General features: G+C 44.1%; 1 protein-coding gene across 1 annotated transcript; it reads right to left on the bottom strand.

The window, feature by feature from the left end:
* Window positions 1–222: 222 nt before the first annotated feature.
* On the bottom strand, window positions 223–27072 carry ATP2C2 (ATPase secretory pathway Ca2+ transporting 2). Its single transcript, XM_059824707.1, has 27 exons — window positions 26974–27072; window positions 21094–21204; window positions 19590–19706; window positions 17682–17771; window positions 17564–17599; window positions 17410–17471; window positions 16118–16226; window positions 15888–16037; window positions 15724–15792; window positions 14807–14882; window positions 14495–14561; window positions 13116–13240; window positions 11028–11125; window positions 10196–10297; window positions 9274–9363; window positions 7719–7820; window positions 6983–7139; window positions 5415–5585; window positions 4712–4809; window positions 4582–4632; window positions 3934–4100; window positions 3210–3278; window positions 3011–3127; window positions 2179–2326; window positions 1481–1576; window positions 1016–1157; window positions 223–335 (listed from the first exon to the last, which is right to left on the bottom strand). The coding sequence occupies exons 1-27, from the start codon at window positions 27070–27072 to the stop codon at window positions 223–225; spliced, it is 2832 nt and encodes a 943-aa protein (XP_059680690.1).

Raw genomic sequence — 27072 nt, 5'->3', positions numbered from 1 at the left:
CCTGATCTTGGTTTAAAACAGGAGCCACTCCGGAGGTTTCTGTAGACAGCTCGAACAGCACAGGTAGAGCGTGTAGAAGGAACAGACTCTGGAGTAAGAAGGACTGTTGGTACAGGTTCATGCGAGTATCTTCAGAAAGGATGTGCGGTGTCGGAGAACGGTGTATTTGAATTATCCGGCAGCACAGCTCTGTTCCAAGTATGTCTTTAGGGGACGTTTGCATCAGTTATGACATCCCTTTGTGTGCTTCAGTTGGCAGCAGCGTTTTTCACAGAGTTTGACGAACTCAGACACAATGAAAACTGAGGAAGCCAGTCCGGTGAGAAACAACAGGTCTGATGAGAGAAAAGAGAGTGGAGGTGAAGGACAGCTGGAATTTGTGCTGGGCAGGAATCCCCAGTTAAGGGCCTTCCTGCAGCAGATACTTGTGCTCCATAGATGTATGGCCTAGCTATGCTTTTGCTTAGCTGTAGAATTAGAGAAATGACTGTGGTAGACAAGGAATACCTGTAGCTGGTATAGTCCACTTGATGGGTGAACACCTCTATGTTAATCATTTGGGAACACTGAACCCTGCTTCTAACAGCATGCCTAATGTAGAGGCAATACAATGCAGTATGGTAGTGTTTGCTTAGACTGATTTAAATGGTAAAATATGCATTGCATTTCAGCTAGGAAATATTCACCCTGCTTTTTCAAAATGGAGTGACTGCATAATGATCCTAGATAGATTTATGTAGAGAAATATCATTATACGGAGCTCGTGGAAAATCTTGGCACGTCTCCATTTACATGCGTTTATGTACAGTAAATCAAAATTCAAAACCTAGGCTGGGATAATATCATTAAATACTACTATTTGTGCCTAGCTGTGTCTATGTATGTAGGTATAGGAGCTGTTGATTGATTTCCCCTACCAGCAATCTGTTGGGAGCTATCATGTAACAATTTGGCAATCTTGTCTGCTTTTTAAAGTCCCTTTAAAGAAAAAAAAGTTATTTATTTTGCAACTTACCTAGCACTCTTAAGTTCTCTGTCTGGAAGATCTTTTGTAATGGAGGGACATATATAACAGCCAGCTGTCCAAAAAATGACCCCAGCACAGAATACAAGAACATGCGGTTTCGAAAAAAGCCTATTTCAAATATCAACTTTGTCTAGAGAAGGGGGGGAAAAAAAAAAAAAAAAAAGAGGAATGTAACATTTCCCAATCTCCCCTTGGTACTCGAATGTCACACTGTTTCTCTGCATGTAAACTGCATTACTTTTTGAAGTTACATGAATGCTAACTCAGGCAGAGCTACATAGTTGAAAGTGTAGTTGCAGTTGAGCTACAGTGGATAACTTTATAAATAAAGATGATAAAAATCATGCTTCTTTAAATGACATTAAAAAACCCCTTCCTATGCAAAATACTAGTATTCTAATGTTTATGTTAGTGTTTTGAGACAAGAAATTATTGCTGACAGAGCAATCTCACCTGAGAGCGGCATGTCAGGGCATTGAAGAGGTCAAAAAACACAAAACAGGTAAAAGTCATTGTTGTTGTTCGAGGAGTTATGCCACTTTTTGGATTCTGAAAGCACATGTAAAAATTCAGGGGTTAGTTAAGCCTTACAAAAATGTGTCAATTCAATAGATGAATTAAATATTCCCTTTAATGACCACAGTCAGTTCGAAGGGTAGTAAAACAAAGGAATAAATCTAGTTCTAACTATTATAGGTAGCATTAATTTCTCTCTGCTAATTGTTGAGTTTATGATCTTATCAACCATGTTTTAAATTCTTAAACTGTTGTGGAATTTGAGTAAAGAATATTCTAAATTAAATTACTTCAACTGCTATAGTAACAGTCACAGTTCACTAACAGCAATTCATAGTACTTATGTACTTGGCGTTTTCTGCTTACAGGGAAAGCTAGAGGTGAAAAGTACCTTAAAGCATTGAAACCATATCAAGTAATATTTTCCCATTCTAGAGAGGAAGCTGCAAATTCGGGGCAACACAGGAAGGCTGAAGCAGAGCTAGGGGCTGACCCTGGTTTCTTAGCCCTCTGCCTGTACTGATCCTTCCCCACTGGATGTACTTCAGAAAGTCCTTTGCATGTGCTTCAGAAATTGCCCTTCACTTTGTTCCCCACCCTCATGAAAACAAGATACGATTGCAGATTTTCCTCACCTCCTTCCAGAAGACAAAGAGGGTTCCACTGATGATAATTATAGCTGACATGAAGATTTTCAGGATCAATGATTTGCTGAGTATAGTATCTGTGATACATCGGGGTGGCTGTTTGATAGTATCCCTATCAACAGGTTCAACTCCCAAGCTGCCTCAAAGAGAAGCAGAGGGATGTGTTTAGTTACTGTGGATTGTCCTGAAACGATACTGCTGATAAAACAGGATGGATCTGGAGGATGAAATTCTTTGAAATATAGCATGAGCATTCTGACAGGGTTAAATAAGGCCCCAAATTTGTCTAAGACACCTATGCCAAAGGTCTTTTTTGCATAATGAGCTGCTAAAATGATACATTAGACTACGATGGTGCATCATACCGGTATCCCATCCCAGAGGGAGAGCTAGCTGTGAGATTGTGGCCAACATCTCTTCCATGTTGTGGAAGTAGTAATTGTAATTAGCAGTAGTTGTAATTAGTAGGTGGATGAGGTTCCTAAGTCTTGTGATTTTGGGGCATATACCCCTATATGTACCCAGTATTCCCTTGCCAGTCAGATTTGCAGGGCTACTAGCAGGTGATGCGCTCAGGACAACAGACCTTCAAAAAGCAGAAGAGTTAAGTGGTTCCACCACAAAACAGAAATACGTAAAACCTCGAGTAAACCTGAATTAAAGGCTTTTGGATGGACCACAAGGGAAGAAAAATACAACTTGTCTTATCTAACCACCAAATGATTGGCACATTGATAGGAAATAATAACAGCTTGTGTTCCTAAGCCAAATTCAGACATAATAAAACCAAAAATATTTTGCTCGTTTGACTCTTCCATACCTCTGTGCTGGCGGCCCATCCATGATGATGTTGATCCATAAGATCTGCATAGCATTGAGTGGATTTGGTAGGTTGAGCACTGTTGACAAAGTGATTAGGCTCAAAGCTGAAATACTCCTGCAAAGCACAGAAGAGCATTATTCTGCATGGCCTCACCCAAAAGGTGCTTTCACTGGAACTGAAGCAAACAGGAACTTACGTGCTCAACTGGAACCTGACAAAATTTTTTATGTTGTAAAATATTCCTTTTCCCTCTTCTATTGCATTCCTGGAAGGGAGAGGAGAGTTTACTAAATAACTAGTACTCACGCTATTTTACATTGAGCTCCCTGCGAAACTCAAAATAGAAGTTGTCTTCTCTAGTGTTTATTTCAGTTGAAATTCAGACCCTAGCTCAGGAGGAGGACATCAATTCAGTTTCTCAGTTAAAATTACTTTATCAGAACTAGTAGATCTGAAAACCTGGTTCATATGGCCAGGTCTTGGTTCACAAAGCAGGCCTGTGACCTATTTATGTCCTCACTCTACCCTGCCTACTGTCTCTGTTGTTATGAGCCAACAGAGCATTGCAAATTATGTCTTTTCTCTGAGCTTCCTGGATGAGGCAGAGCGCACAAGTTATGATCTACCCAGACTTCTACGCGCTTTCAAATCCCTGGTTAGCTGCAGAAATGAGAAAGCAGGGCTTTTGGATGAAAGGTAGCTTTGTCACCACCACTTGAAACGAAAAAGTCATTGCCATATATGCAATGGCAAATGAGCCAGACCCACACTACGTACCTCCGCTTACCGCCTGTTGACTTACACGTCCTGCGTCTTGCGTCATTTCCAGGGCTAGTCACACAACAGACTTGTTGCAATGGATAGCCAGAAAGTATCTGAAGTAAGAAAGTGTCTGATAGTAAGAAAGTCGCTAAACCTACATTACTGTCGAGAAGTCATCGTCCACGAGAATCATGTTGGCAGCCTCTTTGCTGACGTCTGTACCAGCTTGTCCCATTGCAATCCCGATATCGGCAGATTTAAGGGCCACAGCGTCGTTAACACCATCTCCTGTCATTGACACCACAGCACCAGCCCCCTGCAAAGCCTGTGGGAGCGGAGAGATGAGAGGCTCTGAAGCCAGGAGAAGATAAGTAAGTCCAGTTGACAATCACAGGATTTGCACGAAAGAGCAGAAGTGCTACGTGACTTTGAGGGTAAAGCAGACTCAGCAGCTCACTGAGGACAAAACTCAGATCGAGAATTAAGAGACTGGATTTTCAGGAGTATGGAGTATCTCACAAGTTCAGCAGGAGTTAGAAGAGGGGAGTAAAGTCCTCAGAAATCATCTCCTGATATTATGCTTGCTAATATCTCACTAGAGTCTTTCAGATGACACAGGCCAAATCTGCAAGGAAATGCTATAATGCCTTCAGTGTAAGTAGTGCCAATGCTCTAGCTTGGGTTTTACGGTCCTTTAGTTTGAGCTGATCCTGCCTTGGAAGACCAGGTGGTCTAGAGAACTGAGCCCCCGCCACTTACATCTTGTTTTTGTGAGGCATACAATGGATTTGAGAGGCTCTTAGTACCTTTATGATTTTTAGTTTGTGCTTTGGACTTGTTCTGAAGAAAATGGAAACCTGAAAAACAAAAAATACAGTCTTGTATTAGATGGATGCTATTGGAAATAGGCCTTGTTTTTGTAATCAAAACCTTTACATTTTTGACAGTGGATGTTAGCTCTGCCTCTGCCAGTTGGTCCAGCTCTTCCCCAGACATGGCTTTCAGCTTCCCATTGCAGAGACCAATATTCTGTCCTGCAAAGAAAAGCCCAAGATGAGATCTGCCCATCAGCTCTGGAAAAAGTCAACTATTTTCTGACTCAAATAATAGAGGCAGCAATTAAGGAATTTAGTGGGAAATACTTCTGAACGTGGGGAATCTGACAGGGCACACAGCTCTGGCTCTGGGCTGGGCTGGTGACCCTGTCCTTACGCAGCTGGAGTTACGGAAGCGATACAATACCCAGAACTGGAGCTGACGCTAAACCTGTCTCTCTCCTCTGCTGCTGCTCGCTCTGTGTATTTCTAATGGCAAAATGCAAAAATGGGAAACGCAGAGATACTCACACTCCGAACATTAGTGGAGTCGATAATCCCAGCAATGCCATCTGTCTCATTTAAGGGTCTTACACTGAGATTTTGCCGTTTCTGGTGCTAAAATAGTGGAGTTAAGTTACTGGAATTTGGCCCATAGTTCATAGCTACTGCATTGAATATGATTTGTTTCAATGGAAAAGCAAGAACGCAATGGCATTTAAAACCTCTATTGCACACACAAAAAAAATGATAAAGTGATGTAACATTTGACTGTTCTGACAGACATAATATAGACCCCCCAGGAAAGAAGCTAAGTTTGCTACCTATAGCCACAGCAGTTTCCAAGGCGTCTCCAGTTATCATCTTTACTGATACACCGGACTCAAAAAGGACTTGAACAGCTTCTCTCACTCCAGCCCTCGGGGGATCAATTATTCCAACCAGACCTAAAAACGTTAGTTTGCCGAGTTCTGGACCTGAAGCCAAAGCAAGTACTAGAAACAGAGGGGAAAAAAGAAAAGATTAGATTATTAATAATGTGTTTCCATACATTAAAATGCACGTTTAGAGGAGATATTAAATTGCCAGCATTCCAGCAGAAGAAGTCATTAAAACCAGATCTTTAGTCATCATATTCAGATCTTGTATAGACACAAAAATTTGGTCCACTCAAATACCAGTTTATCTGAATGAGAGCATTTCTGTTTCACATGCTTCTCTTAGGGTTTATTTCTGTCTAATTTAAATCTGTCTACAAAGTCTTGCCTAAACACAGATGGATTAAATTGGGACAGTGCAATATTAGACCAGCCACTACTAAACTACACTGTTAAACAATAGTGCTCCTGTAAAAACTTAATCGGTTTTTTTAATCTAAATATATGAAATGTAAATTAAGTTAAACCAGTGAACATTCCATCGTGTAAACATCGAGGCTCTGAACATTTTGTTTCTGTTCTTGTTGCCTAACCAAATCATTCAATCATTCTTAAATCACTCAAGGATATTTTGCCAGGGGTTCATGTCAGTGTTGCTTTGATGATTGAATCACAAGCTTGCAGCAGCTGCCTGAGCTAATCGCTCTTCTTCAGAGCGGTAATTTGCCATTCACAATGGCAGATGATCCAGATATTGTAAAGCAAGCTCTGTACATGAGTTACTAACCGCAAGACACAGGGCTGGAGAATATGTACATTAACTATACCATCCTCCAGACCTGCTGCCAAGACTCGTTCTCAGTTACTTACATCCTGGGAACACACACAGGAGACGGTGTCTTTGTTATTGTGTGAAAGTCTAAGACGTTTCTGAAGGGATGTTTCTAGTGGTGAAGGAAATGACACACGTATAAAAACGTCTGTGGGCTGTGCACTGACATGCAGTCAGGATCAAAAGAAGATTATTAGATTTGGTCCTAATAAAGAATTGAAACAAACTTCAAATAAAAATCTCAGTGCCCAAATCTGTGTTTTGAACCCCTTTCAAAGTTACTTTTTGTTGCTCTTGAAACAGCTTCTCTAAAAGCAAAACTTGGCAGAGCAGCGCTTAGCTCAGGTTCAGCGCAAAGCTTTTCAATGCAACATTCAGACTGTATCCCAGGCAATCACAACGCTCCGTGGAGGAAAACCATTCACTGTTTCCTCTGCTTGTTTTCAGCTCCTTTCAATCTCACTAATTTAAACCCAGCAAAAGAAAAAAAAAAAGAACAGTGGAAAGCAAGCATCCAGCAGACCTAAGAGAGGCCACTTGGCAAACTCTCACAAGTATTATGAAGAGATCATGCAAGTGATGCTAAGGATTGAGCCTCTGTCCATCCCGACCAAGAGAGAGCAGGAAAGTATTACGGCATGATAACCTGTAAGCTTAAGTGACACAGACAGTAATGACCGACCCCGTAGACCTGAGGAGCCCATCCGTTTTTCTTCCTGCTGGTAGGAGGCTTTCTGCTGGGGTGTAAGCGATAATGAGATGCCACTGCTGTTATACAGAGTGCAATATCGAATAACTTCTTCAAAAGCTCCTTTCATAAAGTAAACATCTTCCTCATCCTTTAAAGTAAGGAGATAATATATTTTACCAAAAGAAAAAAAGAGCAAACTTTAAAAACATTGATAATGCATAAGGCTTTACATCCTAGGTAAAAAAGTCCTTTTGTTTGCTCTTTTACCTGTTTTGTAAAATGCCCAGGTGCATGTATTATTTATAGGATGTGATATTTTTCCTCTAGCCATTTTTCATGTTCAGCCATCACAGTCAGAATGGTAACGAAAAGGTTGGTGAGTTTTTAAACCTGAGTACAAGATCAGCCAAAATGGGCTCATTTACCCAGTAAGGGAAAAATGGCCAACGTTTTCTTCCAAACATCTTTCTTCCCCTGTCTGTTATCTCTGAAAAGCTTTTGTTTTCCTGCTCAAACCACTATATGAAAGGTATTATCTTCTCCCATTCAAACACAGCTTTACAAGCTAAAATTACACCCAAGTTGGGAATTTTGAGGTTTGTTCAGTTTTTCTCCTGACATAGTTAACTTCTGAAAACATTATTTGCTGAAGAGATACCATTTCATGCCCATTGTTGAAGTGCACAATTAGAAACATGAAACCAGCCAACACCACCGTTTGCTTTACCTGATTTTTCAGCGCGCATTTCACAGCCATCCACTTCTGTTGAGAGCTAAATGGAATTTCCTTCTTTCTTACATAAATATCTTTTATGTCAGCTAATTCCATCTAAAGCGAGGTAAAACAAAAAGAGCACTGTAATGCTGAACAATGCCAAACCTGGTATATATTTTCCATATTACAGGCATTGACTGTTGACCATGTGCTTCCAGGCAGTCATGTACCACAGAGCTCAAGAGAAAGCACGGGGAGAGTAAAACTCACTTTTCAAACACATCTTTTCCTTTTGGTGCCTGATACGGGATAAATTAGACCGGAGTTTGAAGCTTGATGCTTGTTGACTTGTGCAAGAACTAGGGAGCTGCACTGCTCTCTCGGTGGGGCTTTGGGTCAAAGGAGGCTCAAGTCCTTTCCCTAAACCTGCGGCTAAGGGATGGGCAGAGCAGGTTTCTTCCAGCCCAAGCTCAGCCTCCCCCACTTCAGTTATTTCCCAGCCATCCTACTTGGAACAAAAAGGGGAACTGCAAATAACTGACTGGTCAGTCATGGATGTGGTTTCAAATTATTTCCTGGTGGGTTAAACTCAAAAAGGAATTCACCACAAGACCACCCTTCAGCTATGAAGTACGACAGTCCAAACCAGTACACGCCTGCTTTAGCAGCACGCGTGGTGCTCTAGGCGTAGCGATCAGAAGTAGCTTCCAGTCTCTCTCCCCCCTGGCTCCCACCAAAATAAAAAACAAAAATAAAGTAAAATAAAATAAATAAATAAATAAATAAAATAGAAAAGACAAGCCCCCTCGTATTCTACTAGTGCTTGGCTACTGAATGGTGGAGCAGAAGGAAGATTCTAATTTAACATTTAGGGAAATAAAATGTCATGGTTTTACAAAAAAATAATAATTGTTGGTTCACTGTTAGAGTTACAAGCTTTACAAACAGGAGGTAAGAACAGATGTTTGCAGGTCCATCATTTCATCAGGCACCTTCTGTTCTTTACAGCCCACCTGAGGTCTGTGGAACACAGGCTGTGTAATGCCGATTAGATGATACCTTGAGGTGTTTTACGGCCCACTGTCTATGAACATGAATGCAATATTCATCAAAAATTCTTGTTATACATAACTGTGACTAGAAAAAAGTAAAAAGCTAGCAGATGACCCAAATCGATGATGACCTTCTGCCATGCTTTCTCATATGGCCTATTCTTGCTCATTTTTCACTCTCTTGTCTTCCTTCTGAACTCTTAATTGGTGCGTGCAGAAAATATAAAAAAGGCACTTCAGTCTGAGCCCGAAAGAAATCCATTAAGCAGCATAATTGCACGGATTAACCAAGCAAAACAATTATTGCTGTTAGCACAGAAGTTCAGGAAAGGTGTTTGTCCATGACAAGAGGTTTGCATGGGAGATGTGTACATCTGTGACCTTGGGGAGAAGAGACAAGGGAAGACTAAAACCAGACTGGGGACTTTAAAGAAGTCTGCTCTCAGACCTAACAATTCCAGCTCTTTTATTTTTTTCTAAAATGTCTGGAAAATTTTAAATCTTAACAATCTTACCTTCATTGCAAGGGCAATGAGAGCTCCTTCTGTGGGCTGTCCCATCACACTATTTTTCCTGATAATGGCATTATTGACTACACAGCCAGCCTAAAGAAAGGGACATATTTACATGGTTTATTTTTTCATAACTAAATTCATAGCTTTTTCATCCCTTCAAATGAAATAATGAGAGATTGGAGAATGAAAGTAGCCACATCCCAAAAGATATGCTATTCCCCATAGCAGCATTTCTTGAGATCAGTTCTTGTGCTGTCTAAACCCACTTAGTCCATAGGATACACCGATATTTTGGTAAAATGTTACATTTTGGATAAATTAACATCAAGCAAAACATGATCTATATCTAACCAGCTTGATAAATCATGAAAATGAAAACTTAGCCTCTCCTACTATTGCTTCTAACGTGCAGTATGGATAGAATAAGACCTAACCTCCATCTGAGATTCCAGTTCAGTCCATTTCACTACTCAAACGCTCCGCTTTAGCCTACAGTTGAATGTGCCAGATTTTATTTAATGTTAACACAAAACCCAGAGACCATCGCAGTACATTTATATATTGACTATGTAGCTAGTTAAAGTCTAGAATCCAGAAAATCTAGAAAGTCCACATTAAAAGCCTGAACATGGTAAAATTAATCAGTTTCTTCTCTGCCAGAATTGTATTTTTATCCCAAATGTCATTGACACTTTTAGCTGATGACTCTGCTCTCTTACATGTCTTATGATTGCTACCTTTCACCCATAACCTTCAGGTAGTATATCGCAATTACTCAGAGCCTTTCCATGAGAAAGCTCGAGCAAGACGGTTCATTTTAGAGTTACAAAAGTGGCTTTTTTTCAGGTTCATAACCCAAAGTGATCTGTGCAAATGAAAATCGAATGTAAATAGGACAAGCTGGTTCATAATTTATACTTACCTCCACTAGTTTCCCAACTGAGATGTTGGAAAATTCTTTAAGAATCTCCTTTGATGGCAGAAGATAAACGTTTCCTTCTCCATTGTAGCCCACCCCACTGACCTGAGGAAGGGAGAGACAGAACGAGCAAATTTCCCAGTGCCAGGCAGGACTATACTACATCTGTGTACACTGGAACAAATTTCTCATTTTGAAGGCGTGCTGGGATTATTCTTTCTAGCTCAAAGCAATGCTTATAGGAAAGGCTGCAGATAATGAAAGTATAATATTACAATAGCTGTATAGGAACAAAAAGAATCAGCTTGTCCCGTACAGAACTTGTTCTCCATGAGTTCAGACGTCTCTTGCAGCTCAGTTGAGAGATCCAGCCCTTTAGCAGCAGTGGGTTCACTGGTTTTACCCTACCGATGACTGGCCTGTGTCTCCGCTGCCTTACATTTTGCACGCCTGCATTTTTCGCCCACTCTGCAGGCAGGTAAATGAGCCAAGCGGAAGGATCAGGTCACTCGTATAATAAATATTCCTATGGGAGATGGGCCCACAAGGTGGGCAGTGGCAGGTTTCAATATTTACAATAACGGCAGAGAACAGCAGATGATGTCAATGAACGCCTTTGTTTATGGCATCCGAGCAGCTTTTATACACCCAGCCCCACCTCTGCCTGTCTCCAGCACCGCAAAAGTCCCTTCTCTTAAAGGAACCAGCCACGTGAAAGAAACTGCTTGTTTTGGGGCTGACTCAGCATCCCCGATTTGGGCCAAATTGAACTAAAAGCAAATTGGCCCCGCTGAGCGTGAACAGGGAAAGGTCTGTATTACCGCCTCGGCCATACCTCTGCCTGGAACCCATCTGAGGTCACGAGCCGAGTCACCGTCATCTCGTTGGCTGTCAGAGTGCCTGTCTTATCTGAGCAGATGACATTGCAGCAACCTGACGCAGGAAAGTTTTTAATCAGAACTAATAAATAATGCAACCGAACAATGAGATTCAGGGCCCCAGAAGAGGGAGGACGTGTTTCCCTAATGTTACTCAAACTGCACCAGTGAGAAAAGGGAGAAAATACCAAGAAATGGATGAGTTTCCTAACCGGGCGTTATAAGGAAAGGATTTGAGTGCACGTTAGGGTATTGTGCACATAATTTGGATGCGAGATGTGGTAGGAGACATCAGAAAGGGCCACATCGCCTTGAACATCATATGGTGGGCGGTCAGAGAAGGCACTGATCTCCAGGGAGATGATCAATGTTTCTGAGCTGCAATAGCACACAACAGAACTGCTGTTGTATTCCGAAAAGACGTATCAAATCCCCACTCTGCCACATGCTTCCTCAGCCGGGCCGTTTAACCCTTGCTTCTCCAAATCAGGTATAACAGCCCTTCCCTGCCTCACCAAGGGATTGCAAGGGTAGACGTGTTAAAGACTGTTACAAAAAACACTTTAAAAACCGCAGCCAAGAGCAGGATCTGCCCCACTCGTGCTCTGCTCTGTGACAATCCTGCTTCAGTAAAGCACATTTCTTCCAGGGCCCATTTACACCACAATACAGGAAAGGTCTGAATTAACAGAGTCACTGCATTCAGGCTAGTTTCCACTCCCAAGAAGGGGGAAAATGACTTTAATGCAAAAAAAGAATCAGACTCCAGCTCCCTTACAAGTCTGAATATCTTCCCTAGCCCTGGAGATGCCCACACTGCTGAGGCACAGACCCCACGAGTGTGATGACCACCAGGAAAAAGCCTGGGGAGATTAAAGGAGATGGGGCTGCAGTTAAATTAATTGCAGTTTTGAAGGATTAGCACAGAGCAAAGCTATCACCTCCAACATTTAATTTTTAGTTATTGACAATTAAAGAATCAGATAAAGAAGAAGGATTATTTTTCTCTTTTTCAGAAGTTTAATAGACGTGGCATGTTTAATGCGTACAGTTTTTGCCATGCTTAGACTGTCTTGCAGAGTAGCCGGGCATCTGGCAGTTACACCTATTTGGGTGCAGCCCTACCAGAACAAAATTCTTCATCAGATAAGGCCGTTTCAGATGTTCTGGGTCAGGGCAGATACAATAAAATAAGGGTGATAAGATTCCTTAACTGCAGAACAAACAAGGGCGGTTCAAACAATAGCAGCATTTCCAAGGAAGACAGATTTCAGCTGAAGGATCTGGCTGTGCAGCAGATATTTGTGACTGCACGGGCCAGGCTTGGCATTTAGTGTACTTTTTAATGAGCGGTACTAAATACACAACACGTCTTCTCCTTCATAGTACTGCCATACTGACCAAGGTCAGAGCAGCCAAGCCTGGAATACAGTGACCTGGGAATAAGGGCCAATTTGAAGATAAGGGGAGGTGGAAGAACAATTTCATGACAGTTCATTCTGCCCTGCAGTTGGGAGGATGGGCTGGATGCCTTCTCAAGGTCCTCTCTGTCCCTGTTTTCCATGACTCTTTGGGTATCAGGGAGATGGCCACACAGGCCGCAGAAGGACAAATGGTTTGTTTATGTCACCAGGCTCAAACTGAGGGGCTGCAAGACTTTTTAGCCAGATACTGAAGAAGTGGACAGGATGAACCCGCAGGATGATCCCACAGAAGGGGGGGAAGGAGAAACCAAGCCTTTCAACCTGAGCAGGGCACGCATGCCTGCAGAGGGGCTCTGCTCCCCGCGGGCCAGTGCCATGGGTTGGGTTGCACCATTCCTAGCACCTGCCTGTGTTTGTGTCACTAAAATAAGGGAAAAGGGTGAGAAACACAGGGTAGAAAATGTATTTAAGGCTGAGTGGGTTGCTCTGGCCCAGTAAGCATATGCCAAACTCAATTTTTTTTTCATCAGACCAAGGCTCACTTGGCCAGCCCGTTGCTATTCAGTTCAGATTTTGAAGCCTGGCAGATGACGAAGCTGTGTGGCTTCTTTGCAGCCTTACCCAAGGTTTCTACTATGGGCAGCTTCTTCACAATAACCCTTTTCTTGGCCATCCGGAGAACGCCCAGCACCAGTGTTACGGTGACCACGATGGGAAGGCCCTCGGGGATGGCAGCCACCGCCAGGCTGGGGACAGCAGAGACACAACAGCTTCAACACAGGGGTCATACTACGAGTACCCACCAAAACGTACCAAAGGGACATTTCCATGGGGCGAGTTTTCCTGCTTATACGTGCTTATCTGAAGGGGAGGGTGCAGTGCTAACCACTGGGACTCCTGGCACACTGTAAACACAAAAGCAGGATATTTATCCAACCCTTCAACCTTTTTTCTGGATGATTTTGACAGAGCAATTACTTTTCTTCTTTACATTGCCAAAGAGCATTAATTTCTCACTAAGTAGGGATTTAGGGGTTGGATTTAATTTCAGTTATTTAACTTTCTGAGGATGAAAGTTGAATATTCCTTGGTGTCACGGCTCATACATTAGCTACTGGCTCCTGGCCACATGCACCCCCTCATCTCCTCTCTTACATGTGGGCACAGGCTATGGCAGGACAGAATCAGCTCCCCAGATGTCCCATTGCTGCACACACTGAATCGGAGCAACATCAAAACCTGCAACACCTGACATGCTAGAAAAATCCAGACACAATCTGTATCTGTCCCTTATTCCTCGGGTAACTCTGAACACTTCTAGGTATGTGCAAAAAGTAATCCAGGACTTTCAAAACCATAGGCTGCTCTCCAAAACTCAGGCTTAACCCCTTTTCTTTGCCACCACAGCCCCCCAGGGGACAGGAAGGTGGGCACTGAGCCAGTTTGGCTTCTCTGTTGTCTCCTCAGCCGTGGTTTTGTTTTTATTCCCATAGAATACTTTTTTTTTTTTTAAAAAAAAAGGATTGATTTTAGAGCCATGACAACACCAAACAACAGGTTTTATGGGTACTACTAAACCCACGTGGTTTATTATGCTTGATTAAGAGGTTGTGCATGCTTTCTATGCCGCATAAGATGTGCATTCCTATCTTTAGACGTAAATCCAGTAAGAACAGCAAAGACTAATATTTGCTGTTGCTACACTCCCACTAAATTCATAGTACAGGTAGGGAAGGACATTCACAGCAGGATGAAGTAGAAAAGCCAGTGAAGATTTTCAAAATACTGATTTCCAGAATTAAATAAACCCTCAAACTTGTTTTTTTTCTACTAACCTCTGTTGTAAATCTCACATTAATTTCCCCAGTGCAAGTTCAATACGTATTGATGAAGAGTCTTACTCAAGCACTCTTTTGTGAAATGTCCATTGTTTTGAACAGGGAATTCCCTGGGACATGTTTCATTAGAAATCAAAAAGAACGGTGCTCTCCAGTCCTCACCTGACTCCAATGGTGAACATGCTGAGGAGATGCTTCCCTTGCAACCAGCCAATAAGCATTATTAAACCTGGTGGGGGAAACCCATCCAATTAAAAAACATCAAGCAATTCATACAGCTCTAACCTGCTTTAGCTGTTGTTGGGGAACTGAGTGTGCAGTGAGGCCCCCATAGCTCTCCTTCCAAGGTGTCTCTGCTTGAACCCCCAAAGTCCAGGTAACCCACATCAACAAGCACTTTTGAAAAAAGTGGCCCTGGAGCACAGAGGGGTTTCGCAGCTGACCATGCAAGTATGAGCAATGCATCCGACTCACCGATTATGCCAAAGGAGAAAAGAGTGAGTTGCTTCCCCAGTCTGTCCATGCTTTTCTGGAGAGGGGTTTTAGGAGTCTGGAAACATTAGAGTATAGCTGGTTTTCTTTGCTTGTTACATAAGATAGGGAGATGACACTCAGCCCAGAACGACTGACCCACACAGTCCTGGTTATCATTACTGAGGTCCCTACAGCTGCCCCATACACCCTAGGGCTTACCCACCCCAAACCCCCAACGGGGTCTACCAGGCACAGACCGCCCCACAGGGAGACAGTCTCTGCCTCAACACACTCAAAACAGGCAAAAAGGGGGAGAAAAAGAAGAATTATATTCAATTATAGCTGGGGAGCGAAGGTAGAGACAGACTAAGGGCTAAATCGGAAAAGGACCTTAGTGATTGAGTCCGGGACTGGATAATGTGTGTGCAAAGCCTCTGGGACAGGCATAAAAAGTCTGGACCCCCATCCCTGTCCCAGAGGCTTTGCACACACATTACCCAGAAGTTTCTATTTGTGCTTTGCTGCGATTTCTTGCATTAATGGGTCAAGAATTAACTAGTTTCTAGACCCTCATCTGTGTTAGCTCAGAGCTGTAGCCCATGAAATTTTAGCATGTATAGAAGTAAAATTATATAGACGTAGTGGAAAGTGGGGGGGGGCTGGGGGGTGGAAGAAGAAACCATGATGTTTGGGTGACTACTAAGTTAGACACAAGCTGAGCATCACAAGTCTGGATTTAGAAGCCTAAACCCTTATAATCTCTTTCGGATACAGCACTTTGGTGTCCCACAGTCACACAGGGGTTTTGTAGCAGAAACAGAAATTAACCCAGTGCATTAACTCTTGAAACTGCTCTTCCTCACAAACTTTCATCCAGAACATCCACCGTTTCCAGAGAGACACAGAGACTTCTTTACCTCTTCAGCTTGCATCATTTTGAACACCTCTCCAAACTGTGAATTTTCACCCGTCCCAATAACTACGCCCTGAAAAGAAGGGAAAAAAAGAGAGGGGGAGGTGAAAAAAATCTAGAGATTCTGAAACTAATGTTGAGGAAAAGATCGAGGCTGACAGGACTCACTTTTCCCTTCCCGTATCGCACCAGGGTCCCCATGAAAACAACATTGCTCAACGTGGTTATGTCTCCGGCTTCCAGTAAGACACTGTCAGTTTTGTTGCAAGGCTCAGCTTCTCCAGTAAAACTGGATTCATCCACCAGCAGATCTGTAACCTAATTAAAAAGGCACGTTTCTGGCACTGTTAAGGCAAGAAATTTCTGAAACCAGCTCTTGTACATATAGCTGTATTTACCTCTATGAGCCTGAGGTCTGCAGGAACCCTGTCACCAACAGACAGATATATGATATCTCCAGGCACAAGCTCTCGCGCTAGAAGATGCTGCAGTTTTCCTTCCCTTAGGCTACATTAGACAAATGGGAAAAGAAAGGAAACCAGGCTGTGAGGTTTTTATTCCTTCTGCAGGCTTGGGAACATGACTGGTAAGAAAGCAAGAGCCCTGCCCCAAAGAGCTTCCAATGTACATAAGAGCATAAAATCTTCGTAATGATGAGGGGAGATAATTGTGTTCAGTTTGGGCTCAGTTTTAATTTGTAAACGGATGGGCAGGTTATGGAAGACTTGCATTTCAGCAGTAAGTGACTGAAAAAGTAGTTACACAGCGGATAAGAGTGACAAGAAGATGTGCTTTCCCATGGCTCACCTTTTAAATTATGAAACACAGATTCTTCAACTTAAAAAGAAGCTTTTTAAAGCTAGAATTACTGCTGGCATTTCAATATTGTATTAAAAGTACAGCCTTTCAAGTGGTTAGATTCTTACGGTGTCATATCAGAAATAAATAAAGAACAAACAGTGGCATTTGTAAGATCCAAACCTGGGTGAACTTTGGACCAGAAGAAAACCCCACACTGCTTTTGCAGCGCGAGGTTTCTCTGCGCCTCACAGCTTATTTGTTGGCTGTGACAAAACTGATTTGCAAGGACATAAATAGAGAAAGTGTTTCCTGTAATTTAAAGCACTGATACCAAACATCAAAGCAGTCAGGGAAGTGCTATCTGATGCACCCTACAACTGCTCCAGGGACAATGGCATGACTGCGCTCGCGTGTGGCTAATCTGCACCGAAACGCCCGGCGTGCCCGTGCCCGGCACGTACGTACAGCGACGGGCAGGCATGGGCGCGGAAACCCGGCTCATGTGCACCTCCACTCATAAGCCATTTTGTGCCAGTCTCCCAGGGGCAGAACTACCCTAAAGCCCCCCCAAAATGAGGGTTTTTTTTTCACAGGGAGTCATCGACATAAAAGAGGCTGCAGGGACCATTATGCAGGGTGCAGAGCAGGACATTTTTGGGACCTTCCCGTCTCTCAGTATTTATTCAATTCCTCTGGGTGCCTACTTTAAAATTCAGAGTTATTTCATCCCCTTTCACTGTGCCTTACAGCTGCACCCACACGTGGTGCCACCCCTCCAGACACCGGGTCCTCATTATGTGCATGACAACCTGAAGTTATTTTCTTCACCCAACGGTACCGCCCCCATAACCCAAACCCTGCTAAACCCACCGAACCAGGCATGCCTCACCAGTTGCACTCGGGGGGCACCAGCTTATTAAGTTCTTCCAGAGATTTTTCAGAGCGATATTCCTTTTAAACGAGAAAGGAGAAGAAAGCCAAGTTACATGAGTGGGCTCTCTCATGACAGCCCCAGCTGCGGAGCCGAGCTCTGGCTGACGTACCTGGATGAAGGCCACGGTGACCACGATGAGCACCGCCTGCGAACAAAGAGGCATTACAGCTGCGGGCACACCAGCTTCAGAGCGTGAAGGGTTGGCTTGCAGGAGGGGTACCACCTACCATGGCGATGCTCGCGGCATCCTCATATTCTTTTGTGATGACGCTTACTAAAGCAGAAGCCAGCAACAAGAGAATGAGGGGATTTTTAAACTGAAAAAATAAACAAATTGCAATATAAAGTTAAATATGGCACTGCTGAAGCCGAGCTGGCCCCAGACCTCTCCAGAAAGCATTAGATGTGTGGTTTTGCTGCAGAGACCCTCCTTGCTCATGACAGCAGCATCGCTCTGCCCAGACAGAGAGGGTGCAGCACCTGTGGTTGGGCTGAAGCCGGATCTTGCACCCACACAGGGGACAGACGGCGTCAGGGACAGCAGGACAAGGCAGAGGCTCACTCTAAAAGACACAGGTTTCCTCTCTTTCCCCCTGCTTGCACAGGCAAGGCTCGCCTTTGCAGACATACAGCTCAGGACTGACTCTAAAAGCTCCTTGGAGGCATGATAGGTACAAACAAAAACTTTATTGTCTTTAGAATTTGAAACCAGAAATCCTCTTTCTTTTGTTCTTTTTTTTCTTTAATTAATCTGCTGAACTCTGCACTGGACCCAGGGCTGCAGGAGTCAGATCCTCACTTTTTTCACTTTTAAACACAGACTTTAAGGACCTTTCTCCTACCTGAGAAAGTTCCAGCTCCATTTAGCTGATGTTGGAATTGATGGAAGGGAATTAAGTCAGGCAAAGCCAAGACCGCCTGTTTTGGGTAACAGATGTGTGGCGATGCGTGGTAGAAAAGCCGAGGTTTAAATTTATTCCTTGCTGAAACCAAAGTGAAAGTCCCTTTGTTTCTCTTTAGAAAGACTGGGCCGAAGGGGGTGTTTGATAAAAATAGCAGCTGGAAGAAGCCACGTCAAGTCTCTGCTGAGGGACGATACTCAAGTGCAGAGGCATGAATGGTGTGGGACCACAAGCAGCTCTTCCAGGGTGACTGACAGGTTGCAGAAGGATCAGAGATGCACTGAAGAGTCTGTTTGGTGTCCCCGTAGGAGAAATAGCTTGTTAAGGATGAGCAGGAAAAGAAGCACCATCTCACTTTTTATTAAGAATAAAAGAAATCTCAAAGAGACTTAGTCATGGTTACAAAGTGTATAAAGAATATTGATCACATAGGAAAAAAAGGGATAATCCATGAAATAAAAATAAAGTCTTTCAAAGCAACTAACATCTTCACGATCCAGCTAAGCAAGAAGAAAATCAGTCAAATTGCTGGTTGAAAATAAACAAAACAAGCAAAAAAGACCCTTCTTGTTTGGTTAAAAGCTCTAAAAGAGAGGTGAAAGATGCATTAAATACTGATGAGAACCAGTTAACAAAAGCAAGACTTGGGGTAACTCAGCTGGGGAAAAACAAGACAGCAAATACCACCTTCTGCCTGGCTTTTTGGGAGCAGCTGGCTTGAAATCGTGGATCTTCACAGGGCCTGGCACCACCTATGAATGTATCCCTTACTGATGTATTGCTAATAGAGACACCTTCACCTGAGCTCTACAACTGCCTCTGCTTTTGCTGGAGGTTTAGGGCTTTTCTTCCCTGGGGTAACGGAAATCAGAGTGGCTTTCAGCTGCTCCTGGTTTTCCTCAAACCTTTCATGATTTTATCAGTGGCCTTAAAGGGAATAAATATGCTCCAGAAATCAGGTCACTGATCTACAGCTTTTGATTTGTGGGCTGCTTGGAGATAAAAAGGTTTATTTTTATTTTAAGATGTTATCTTCACATTAAATGACCTTGCATCTAAACCTCACAACGGCATTCCCGGGGGGACAGACAGTTTCTGTATCCGGGGCACAGCCTGTTCCAAAGCTGAATCTGTGGAAACAGAAATCCTGAAATTTCAATGTAGAGACACGCTCAGGCCAACCCAGCCAGGGGTTGTTGCCAGGAAATGAGAATTTGCACAGAAAATCCTTACCTGGTCTAGATATTTCTTCCATATCGGCTCTGTATTCTCTACTGAAAATTCATTCCAGCCATGTTTTAACCTGCGCTGGAGCACAGAAAACTCAGAGAGCCCAGTTTGTAAGTCAACCTAAAGAAAAATTAAAAAAAACAAACAACAAACCCAAACATTACATATTGTAGAAGAGTTATAGAAAACTTTTTAAGGCAAAGTTATGTTAAAAACCTGCAAGTAGACTGGGCAAGATGTTCATGGTTCAGTCCCCCACAAAAAATATATCTATCCACAGTTTTTCTGTTCAGGTATTTAATTTTGTTAAACTATCTGATGGTTGGACTTGATGATCTTACAGGTCTTTTCCAACCGTAGTGATTCTGTGATAAAACTTTACCATTAACCATCACAGAAACCCATAAAGTAAGCACAAGTTAATTAAAAAAAATATTTCCACAAGTGAGAAACCATATCATAGGTGATAAATTAGAAATCTAAAATAGTAAAGGAAAGAATTGATTTCTGGTTTCACTGTACATTTAAAGAAAAAATAAAAATGCAAACACCCTGGCAAAATTCAAAGAGAACAAATAGAGAATGAACACGATTTGTTTTCCCTGGATTTAAAAAAAGTAGCAAGGTCAGACACCAAAATATCGCTAAGCATTAAGGCTTTCCCTGGTCATGGGGATTCAGCCTTTCTAAATTTCCATCTATTTTTCATACATGGGGTTAAGCGTGAGTTGTAACATCAGATTGTTTCTTTTCCCAAAGGCAAATTCCAGTGCAGACCGAGTAACCGGAGTTTCCTTCCTGAGCCCCAGTGTCCCTCCATCCCTCCGGCCACGTCCACGCTGCGGCTGTGGGGCAGCCCGAGCGGGGCCAGGGCAGAGCGGCCGGTCCTGCCACCGCAAACACCCCTGCCAGGGCTGGGCTCCCCGCTCCGGGCGGGCAAACGGCTCTCGGCACGGCCTGAACCAGGTGACGGCTACAGTTTCACTGTCTGCTTGGGGTAGGGATGGCGAGGTGAATTTATATCTAACAATTCCAGCTGCGAGCAAGCCTTTGAGAAGTCATCTAGGACAATGAATGCGATAAGCTTTGCCTCTGAAATGAAACCTGCTGTGAAAAGCAGGGGAAAAAGTGTTGCGTGCATTTGCACAACGTTTTCCAAGGAGCTGCCGATAACCGGAGCTGTGCAGCCCGCGCCCGGGGCTCCTCTGCCAGCCTTGGCAGAGCACTGCCAGCGCTTCTTTTCCAGCCTGGACAATTGAACTCTTTCACCTGCAGCTCACAGAGCCGCTCACTTCAGTGAAATCCTCCCCCAGGACAAAGTGAAGTACAAATGCCCGACGCTGAGCCTCGAACACGGCCAAGGTGAGGATTCGTCCCACGTAAAGGCAGAGGCATCGGGCCTCTTAGCACGTGAAACCAAAGACCAGTTTTGCTGCTCAGTCTCTTCCCAGAGCCAGGTTACCCAGACTGCGTTGCTGTGTTCACAAAGACCTCTACAAACCCTTACGTTTAAAGCTTTTGCCAAGTCTTCTTTATGGCATTTACACGCGTCTTTCAGGGGCAGAACTGTCACCTCCTTCTCCTGCTCAATTATTTTCAGCTCACACTCCTCATGGGTCTGAGTAAACGAGATAAAGCGATCGTTAGGCAACAGCATAGTTCATAAAAGCATTTCAGCATCTCTTTGCTTCTTCGCTTAATACCATTCCCTTCCCTCACACCTTGCCAGCCGTGTGACTCCACAGTTAGCTAATATGCTTCCTAAATCACAGCACTTTATAACATTCACTAATTAATCTTAATTACAGCCTCAAAGCCAGGTGCACATTCTTGTAGTGGAAAGAAAGGCTATTAGCAGCTGGAGCACCAAAACAACAAGCACATGCCGCCGCTGTGGTCAGAAAAGCATGCCAGGCTCTGCTGTTTGCAGGTACTCTGCCCGAGATGAGTGTTTCTCCATGCCAATGTCTCACAGCCCACTGCACGCTCAATGGTCAGAGCAAGGAAAACCTATTTTCCCTTGTTAAAGGCATAATAAATGAACAGCAAACATGAGCTAGAGATATCTCTTAGCCAGGGGGAGAAAGCAAAAGTCTCCTTGGTTTGTGCAGTGCTCGTTCAGAAGCAGTTTTGCCCCAGGAACTACCTGCCTTTCCAAAACCCCAGCAATTTGCCCAAGATTTCCAAGGATTTTCCCACTTCCATGAATCCCTCATGCTAGTGACCACATTTTGCCCAAAGAAGCTGCAGTATTTCTCCACTGTTTTGAGGCATACTAGCACCGGGCAGCACCCTTATTTCAACATTTCCTTAACAGACATCCCTAGAAGGGACAAAAACATCCTTCCATGTGTAAAACTGATGATTTATTCCTACTTGTGTAAATTCATCAGCTCCATGTAACTTTGTTGACTCCCAGACCCCGCAAGACCAAAAGCCACCCATGCATTTAAGGGGATGGAAGGACTCGCTGGGAAGAAAACAGAGGGCTGGCACGCATAGAAACATACCTTGCATTCATTACTGTGCCGATTTGATCAACGCGGTTTCTATAGGCTCCTCTGCGCTGCCGATGGCATGTGCAGGTATCAAGGCGCAGCCTCGCCTTGAAGGAGTTTAAATTCTAATTAAAGGAGCTGGAGGGTGGGAAGAGACCCGGGCACGAGGGTAACATGCCTACAGTCCCCCAGAGCCAGCGGGAGAAGCCAGGGCCCGGCTCCATCGCTAATATTTACCTTTGAAAAGGTGCAGAGGAAATGGATGACAAAAGTGCACGGATGCACCTGAGCAATACACAGCCAGCACTGGCTGCAGATCACTAGACAGGCTGGCAGCTCCCTGCAGCCAGGGGCTGCTCTGAAATGAGCAGCTTTATTGGGATGAGTTAATTTGCATTGATTAGCTTACACCTGTAAGTGATTTCCCCTGGATGAGCATGGCACAGCTTTTCCTACCAGAGGAACAGCACCAGCGATGCTCAAGTTGGAAATGCATCAGTGGAGTCGCATCTCCCTCCTCCTCTGCAAAGCACTGCTGGTGCAGAGCCCCTTCGCGCCTAAACACATCCCACCCCACTTCTGTCAGGCACCAGGCAGTGTCCTGAGCAAACCTCTTCATAAACTAACCTCTCGTTGTGCATTACTTTCTTTTCTATTTACATTGTAAAACAGATGTGGGCTATCAACATTATCCATTTACATTTTTAACCTTTATCCTTTAGGCATAACTCAAGCACAAGAGTGCACGACTCCACACAGCAAGGCAGGAGGAAGTTAAAAAAAAAAATTAATAGTTTATCTATTGCTTTGCAAGATCAGGAGATACTGGAGGCTGTAAAGAGCAGCTGGTCGTGGCTGGGAGCCATGCAGCAGCCTGCCCCAGCGCACCTCGGAGCACGCCGGTACCTGCGCCGCTGCCTCCGCACCCCTCGCCCTGAAACAATCCATCAATTGTCCCGCCGAGCGGCCCATGCGGGGAGGAAGAAAGCGTGGGGCTTTCTGCAGAGTACATAGCCTTTTCTGTATGCTCTGGCAAACAGCCCAAAAGATCAGTTCTCGGGATTTCCCCCCCCACCTCTGCCTTTACTGAGGTTCTGCATATTTCTTTCCCCTGACTTAGATTACTTTGGACCAGCTAATATATTGTAATCTGGACCAAAGTGCGCTGGGTTATTTAATCTAACAAGAAGCCCTTTAAAACATTAAACTGAAATCCTCTTCCTGTATATTCTTCATCCTTACCAAAAGAAATAAATCAAACCCTTCCCTCCGAAGCCCTCTGCATTGCTTTTTTTGGTGCACGTGGGATGGACCTGCGTTGCAGGGGTGCAGGCAGCATGCAGAAACCACCCCAGAGCAAACCACAGCCCTGCGAGCGAGGGGCTGCCTTGCTGGGCTTCGTTACCGGAGCCCCCAGCCCTTTCCCCCACCCCTGGGGTTTCAGCTCCTCTCACTCACAGTTTCTCGCTCCCCCACCACACGTCAATCACAGAATTGCCGACTTTCTACCTGAAATAAAGCCTCTGGTCTCCCTGCTTGCAGATACAAGCCTCAAAATAGACACTTTGATTGTTCACAAAGCCAAGGGTTTTCCAGAAAAGCTGGTTTAAAACTATTCCCTGGATTTTAAGTTGCCTCCAGGGGTATTGGAGGGCTGACTCAGGCTGGGTGGGCAGTGCCCAAACCTTGGGCTCATTGCCCTCAGCTCCACTTCCCACTCCCCTCAAGCCCACTGCTCTCTCGCTTCTGCTCAAACCTGGCTTTTTTTTGCTTTTTTCTTAATATATATAAAAAAAAAATCTTTCAGCTCCCTTTAATCTAAATCAAATTCCCTTGAGCTGAAAGATGGCACTGCCACCCCTGCAAGAAACCCTGTCACTGCAGCTCCACAGCAACCCCAGTTGAGGAGCCTCCTCGCCCACCCAAACCCCAAAAACCACCAAAACCCAAGAGTTTAAGGCATCTTCATATATAAAGTTTCCTGGGAGGGAGGTGCTGCAGCCCTCAGCCCAAAAACCTGTGGGAGCTGGAAGGAGGGAGTTAACTCCTTGCCTGCTGGAAGCTTTTCAGAAGCGAGAAGTTGGGCTTGACACCTCTAAGGGACTGAAAACACAGGTGTGTCTAAGTGAAGTCTGCATCACTGCTGTGCAGAGGCAATCCCATGGTCTCCATTTTTTCCCATGGAAAGAAAGCTGCACAACTGAGTTTTATTTTGAGGGCATATAAAAAAAATAGGTACCTGCATGATAATAAAACTATTCTGATAAGGATGATTTCCATATCCGGGAGGATACGGAGCCTGTGAAAGTCTCCAGGAGATAAATGTTCATTGGGGTGAAACCTGAAATGGAAAAAAGCCTCGACCCAAACTGGAATAGTGATTTAGCCCTGAATGTAGGGCAGGGCTGGGAAATACCCGTACTCCATCTCATGGCTACTGATTCTTGAATGGATCAGGTGTGGGGAAAAGGATCAAAAGGGTTTTCGGTGAGGAGAAATGGAACAATTGCAAAGCAAAAGTCCTAGCAGTTCTGAAGAAACTCTGAAAAAGTTCTTAATGCACTAAAATCTACTACCCAGACATGCCTGGGGTAGGAGGCAGCTCTTTCTAAAGCTAACCAGAGAAAAAAGCCACCAAATCACAGCAAGTCCCCAGTGGGTTGGCAGTAGATCTCCATGATGAAGTCTTCTCCCAGCAGCACGGTGCGTGGAAATGAAGGCCACCCCACGGCACAAAGACGGACAGATTGTCTTGGATGGTGTTACAAATCCAACCCATCTCATGAAGTTCAAAACTCTTGGGAGCGGAGGGCTGCAGCCCCTTGGGAAATCTGCCCTTGACTGTATCCATTGGGTGCACTGGGTGCTGCTGAGGTGACCCTGGTACACGGTCAAAGGGAAAAGGAGATGTGACCCATGCAGTACACAGGTTTTTCTCGCACTTTCAAACACACATACACACACAGGTACGTCTGCTCGTACATGTGCGCACACATGCACACACACTTGGATGCTCAGAAGAAAGATCTGTGGATATTCTTCAGATTTCTGCAGGAAACACATAGTTCTCATAAACTAAATCGGCACCACAAAAATTCCCTGTGATTCTGAATGGGCCACTGTAGAAACAGAGTTGAAACCATATACAGCAGAGTCTAGACACAGGCTGTGCTTGTGCTTTGATGTGAAAGTTAACTGTTCTGCCCTCTCCAGACAACACCACCGCCGGAGCCTGTGAGCTGGCCACATCTTGCAGCTACCAGTGCTGGGGCTTTTCCTTCACAACACGCAGTTTGTGTATTTATCCTAGCTTGAGTCCCGTCGGATCACCTGGACTCACATCTTTAAGGCCCAGGACAACTCTTTGACCAAAATACTTAACGTCTATAAGATTGAAAGTGCTCTGCAACTATTTTTAAATAAAGAAGCAAAATACCATCCTTAGAGGACATATGAGAAATTTACCAGCCTAAATCATAACCTGGGAATACGTTCTTGATTTATCAAGTTCTTGTTGTCATTCCACATTGCACTTCCTACGCCTGCAGCCAAAACGCTGGTCGTTTGCCTGTCCTGTTATAAATGCATCACACTCTGCACAGACTAGAGCTAAAATTCAAGAAGAGTTTATATTTGGAAGTAAATATGTATCATTATTTATTTTTGCACAACAGAAATGGTAGTGCCAAAGATCAAGCCAGACCTCCTGCCTATGTACTATCATAAATCTCAGCTTCCCATCAAAGTGAGATTACAGACACTTTCTGTAACCTCAACAAGATCTTCCTTTCCTGGGATTTTGATCTGTGTTTGAGTAGCGTAGAACAGCATCGCACAATGCACTGCTCAATGTCTTATTTTCTTCTCCCTGTAGCACTGACCAACCCCCATACTGGAAAGATGAGACTCAGAAGAGAGCAGAGGATTAGCTGAAATGGCATCTGAGAAAAGACCTCAGTCAGATGGTCATGGAGAAAAACATGAATATCTCGAAGTGTGTGTGGATGGTGCTTGCTGGGGCGGGACTAAGGGCTAACCCACATGCTGAAGGAATTTGACAAATCAGGTTTACGTGGGAGGGCACCCAACCAAACTGTCATGTGGGAGAAAGAAATGGGTCTTGAGCAATGGAAATCCTTGTGCTGAGTAAACGTGATAATAAGATAATCCCAGACCTGAAGGTTTTGTGGTGAAACTCAAGGAGAACAGCAAATGTGACACCTAAACCACCGCTGGCCACTCTGTGGTCCATCTGCACCAAGGAGGGGTAGTGAAGGGAGGAGGGAGAAAAATCAATGCTCACACATCAGCATTTTTCAAGAAAAGAAAGCCTTATTTCAAAGCGGACTTCACAGGTTTGAGCTAAAACTCTTCTTGGCCAGTAATGACTGCAGCAACAGAACAGACAGACGAGGGGTCACAGCCCAGCCACCCACAACTGGCACCGGTGGCAGGGAGTACCCCCGGGGACAGGGCTAGCCTCGCTCTTCATTTACCCTTCTGCTGAGACAGCATTTGCATTTTGTGCAAGCACTCCAGAAAGCCTCACACAGCGCCCATGGAGCTCACGGCAGTCGCTCCACTATGGGTTTTGTTAATTTTGAACCTCCTCAGTGCGGAGAACAATGTTGCTGGCCAGGTCTTTGGCCTGAGCTATATGTCCTGGGAGTATCGCATAGAAACAAGTATCCCCATCTCACCCCACTGCCTGGTAAACATCATTAATCTCGTCCCCTATTGTAGAGGGAATGACTGGGCACAGAGAGAGGAGAGCACAGCAATAGCAATATCAAGTTACCGGTGGGACAAAGCAGACAAAGTAGACAAATTTAACACAATTACATAAACTATTTCAGCAGGTCCAGGCAAGAGGCATAGGAAATCCTCACCTCCTCTTCCGGCTCGCCGCTTCCAAGGGGCTGATACTTCTGCGCGAAGAGGAAAAAAGACCTTTTCTGGAAGAGTTTGGCGAAACCTCCTTCTACCAT

The sequence above is a fragment of the Gavia stellata genome, chromosome 15, assembly GCF_030936135.1.
Source record: "Gavia stellata isolate bGavSte3 chromosome 15, bGavSte3.hap2, whole genome shotgun sequence".
Taxonomy (NCBI): domain Eukaryota; kingdom Metazoa; phylum Chordata; class Aves; order Gaviiformes; family Gaviidae; genus Gavia; species Gavia stellata.
This window is presented reverse-complemented; position numbering and strand designations above follow the sequence as displayed.

Excerpts from the sequence above, each read along its gene's own strand:
- ATP2C2 (XM_059824707.1), bottom strand. The coding sequence starts at position 27,072 with ATGGTAGAAGGAGGTTTCGCCAAACTCTTCCAGAAAAGGTCTTTTTTC. Across the intron at positions 14,883-15,723 it reads AAATGATGCAAGCTGAAGAG|ACTCCTAAAACCCCTCTCCA; the intron begins GTAAAGAAGTCT and ends TAATGTTTCCAG. Across the intron at positions 7,821-9,273 it reads TCATTGCCCTTGCAATGAAG|ATGGAATTAGCTGACATAAA; the intron begins GTAAGATTGTTA and ends ACCTCGCTTTAG.